This window comes from Austrofundulus limnaeus, unplaced genomic scaffold, assembly GCF_001266775.1.
Source record: "Austrofundulus limnaeus strain Quisiro unplaced genomic scaffold, Austrofundulus_limnaeus-1.0 Scaffold310, whole genome shotgun sequence".
Lineage (NCBI taxonomy): Eukaryota > Metazoa > Chordata > Actinopteri > Cyprinodontiformes > Rivulidae > Austrofundulus > Austrofundulus limnaeus.
In genome coordinates this window covers 524984-528581 of record NW_013952712.1, presented here as the reverse complement: position 1 = coordinate 528581, position 3598 = coordinate 524984, and the positions used below count along the sequence as shown (strand labels likewise).

The 3598-nt window shown below is 41.0% G+C and overlaps 1 protein-coding gene across 1 annotated transcript in view; it reads right to left on the bottom strand.

Moving 5' to 3' along the window:
- impg2a (interphotoreceptor matrix proteoglycan 2a) overlaps nucleotides 1–3598 on the bottom strand; it is a gene marked incomplete in the record, with an annotated part of 40933 nt that overhangs the window by 26327 nt on the left and 11008 nt on the right. Inside the window, 1 exon segment of the mRNA XM_014021938.1 lies at nucleotides 903–1081. Coding sequence (XP_013877392.1) covers nucleotides 903–1081 — 179 coding nt within the window.

The following is a 3598-nucleotide window of genomic DNA, read 5'->3' as shown; positions in this document are numbered from 1 at the left end:
AAAAAATTAGACAAAAATATGCAATGTAAAACAAGTGATTGCCCAAATTTACGGYTCCTACACATGTCAAACTCAAGCCCACTGCATTTAATGAGACCAGTGAGAGCTTAAAAGATGTATTATTGTGTAAAGCTGCTTTGAAGCCAGCATTGACCATRAACTACATCTCCCATAATGCATGTCGGTCATTTCACCTGCAAAACAACGGTGCACAGGGTTCAAAAGTAGCAGGCAGCCAGCTAAATTTGCTATATAAAATCTCTTTTTCAATGCATTTGCACGAACAACTTTTGCTGGATCCAAGTTGTACCGAGAAGTGGGAATTTCCCACTTACAAGTCATAAGTTTAAACTGGAATGCCACTTTCAGTGGGAATTTCCTGTTGTAGAGTGGGAATGTTCAGAATTCAAAACTCAGCAGTAAGTAAAACTCTCTTTTTTTTTTTTACTTTTAATAGTTCTGAACCATACTTTACAGTGTTTATAAGAAAATTTCTTTAAAAAAACTGTTACTATGCAGGAAATAYCACAWAAAGTTAAGTTTGAGTTTGACTTTATTGAATGTTGAAGTTATAAACCAATTATTGTTTTAAAGKTATTGTTTGTTGGCAGTGCTCAGTTGTAGCAATGAGACATGGAATGTGGCATTTCGTGTTTAGTCGAAACATCAAAGTTCATGTGGCCCTCTRTGAAAATGAATTTGACTCCCCTGCTCTATATGGTGACGACTCTAGTTCAACTCAGGAAAGGTTATTGAAAAGAACAAGTCAGGAGATGGATAYATTTTTGGATGGATACAAGATTTTCCAAAGCAACATAAATCATAAAAACATAAATCTTGTTTACCTACAAAGAAACAAAGATCCCAAAACACAATTAGATATCAAGAGGCTGYCATCTTACCAGAGAAAACATTTTTCACTTCACTGATGCTATAGACCATGGTGGGGTGCGCCTGGATCTCACGATACGAGTTTTCCACCCGGTTTGACTGCAAGGTCAGGTAGTTCAGCTGCTCCAAACTCACCCCTGCTCCATCCACCCCCACTGTCACTGCATAGTCGACCACAATGCCATCCAACCTGGTGAGACAAACAGGATGCTGCTGATATTTGACTGACAGGACTGGTCCAAAATATATACTTTTATCAGGACTTAATGTCATTGTTGAAGCTAAACAATTGCCTGTCATATTAGTTTTATTTTTTACTGAGTTATGTTGTAAGACTTTTTGAAACACATTAGTGTGACAGTATGGGGAAAGAGCAGCTGAGTCAGCAGATGTATCATCATAATAAAAAACACTGCAGGGCCAAGATCTGGAAAAAACAACCATTAGCCTTCATTTGACTGCTGCAAATTCTCCCCTCTGACCTAGTTTGTGGGGTTGATGGCAGGCAGCTGAACACACGCAGACCCAAAGTCAGCCCCATTAGAAATAAAATACTGTTTTTCTTTCTTTTGTTAGTCAGGCAAACTGAGCCCTACTATTGAGGTGCTTTGTTATTTGAAGTTAATGCTCATATCAATGAAGTTTCTTTATGTAATTTATGTATTAGTTTGCATTTTATGACTATTATTTGTAGCTTAAATATTTGGGTATGTGGGCGTAAATTATTTGATACCCTGTTGATTTTGTAAGTTTGAAGTTTGCCCATTAAGAAATGARCAGTCTCACGTTTTGATGCTGATTTTTTTTATCTCAAAAAATCCAGCCATATTTCTCACTCTCACACTGTGTACCCATAGGACACACAGATTATCAGTGAGTTAATCGATTTAATGCACTCCTGATATAAACAACTATCATAGCTTTCCACAGAAATCAATTTATTCCATTCCAACATTATCTACCACTATGGGCAGACCACAGGGTTGTCAAAGGATGGAACAAGATGGTAGATCTGCGCAATATGAGTTACAAGATCCTCATTTAGGAGTTTGTTGAGAATCTTACAGCTTTTAAAGCAAATACTAGGAAGTGGAAGAAAATAAGAAATGATCATCAATAATCCTTCTTCTGGAGCTTCATTCAAGATTTTGCCTGATGGGGTGAGGATGATAATGAGGAAAGGTGATGGATCAGCTCACAACACAGGAGGAGCTTGGTAAGAATCTGAAGGGAGTTGAGACCACAGTCAACAAAAACTACACCATAATACAGTAAAACCTCATGCTGCCCACAGACCTCTTTGAATGACCCCATTTTGGAGAAACATTTCATTCTGACTGGATAGATGAGCTAACATCAAAGWGGACACCTGCTCTCATAAAAACACCATTAATTTAATAGCAGTTCAAGCAAATACAGTTTTATAAACCTTTTCACAACCATAGGTTTAGCATGACAGCGGGAACTTTATTATATTCCTGCTGAAAGTGCTCCAGGTTGCATTAAAAGGGCTACAGCTAGCTGCTGCTGGAGCTTGTAAATAAATAGAGAGTGGAGAGGACCACCACATGTCCCAGTGGATACTGGACTACCTCATGGACCGCCCACAGTATGTGAGGACTCAGGGCTGTGTCTCGGACACGCTGGACTGCAATACGGGGGCTCCACCGTGAACTGTGCTGACACCATTCCTCTTCACCCTCTACACTGCAGACTTCACCATCAACACCACGGGCTGCCATCTGCAGACGTTTTCTGACAACTCTGCCATAGTCGGCTTCAGCACAGGTGAGGACAACTCAGAGWACAGAYRGTGGACTCAGGACTTTGTGGAGTGGTGCCAGCAGAACCACCTCCTGATCAACGCTGCTAAAACCAAGGAGCTGGTGGTGGATTTCCGCAGGCGCAAACCCACCTCACTGACACAGGTGAACATCCAGGGAATGGACATTGAGATAGTGGACTCTTATAAGTACCTGGGTGTTCACCTGAACTATAAACTGGACTGGACTCACAACACAGACGCTCTTTACAGGAAGAGTCAGAGCAGACTCTACCTGCTGAGGAGGCTGAGGTCTTTTGGAGTGCAGGGGGCACTACTGAAGTCCTTCTTTGATAGTTGTGGCTTCAGCCATCTTTTATGGCATCATTTGTTGGRGCAGCAGCTTATCTACAGCTGAGAGGAAGCGGCTGGATAAGCTCATCAAGAAGGCCAGCTCTGTGCTGGGATGCCCCCTCAACCCAGTGCAGGTGGTGGGAGACAGAAGAACTCTGGCTAAAATAACATCAGTGACAGAGAACGTCTCCCACCCAATGCATGAAGCTGTTGCTGATCTGCAGAGCTCCTTCAGTGACAGAATGCTGCATCCTAAATGCACAAAGGAGTGCTACCGCAGATCCTTCCTCCCAGCAGCTGTTAGACTCAATAAGAGCACTGCTCACAACAATCTCGATAAGCATCCATGTTTGTGTTTGCACATTAACCAACTCTGTTTCTCAGTCATTACATAAACAATACTGTGTGGCAATTGTACGTCTTTTTTCCTGTACTGGAACACTGACTTAATGACTGAGTTCCACTCAGTTTGCACACCTCTCGGATCATGTGTCTGTCGTGTTTGTTTTCCTTGTAAATTTTTCTTTTTCTGCTTTTTCTTGCTTTTATTTATTTATTTTTTAATCTTATTTCATCTTTATAGTCTTGTAC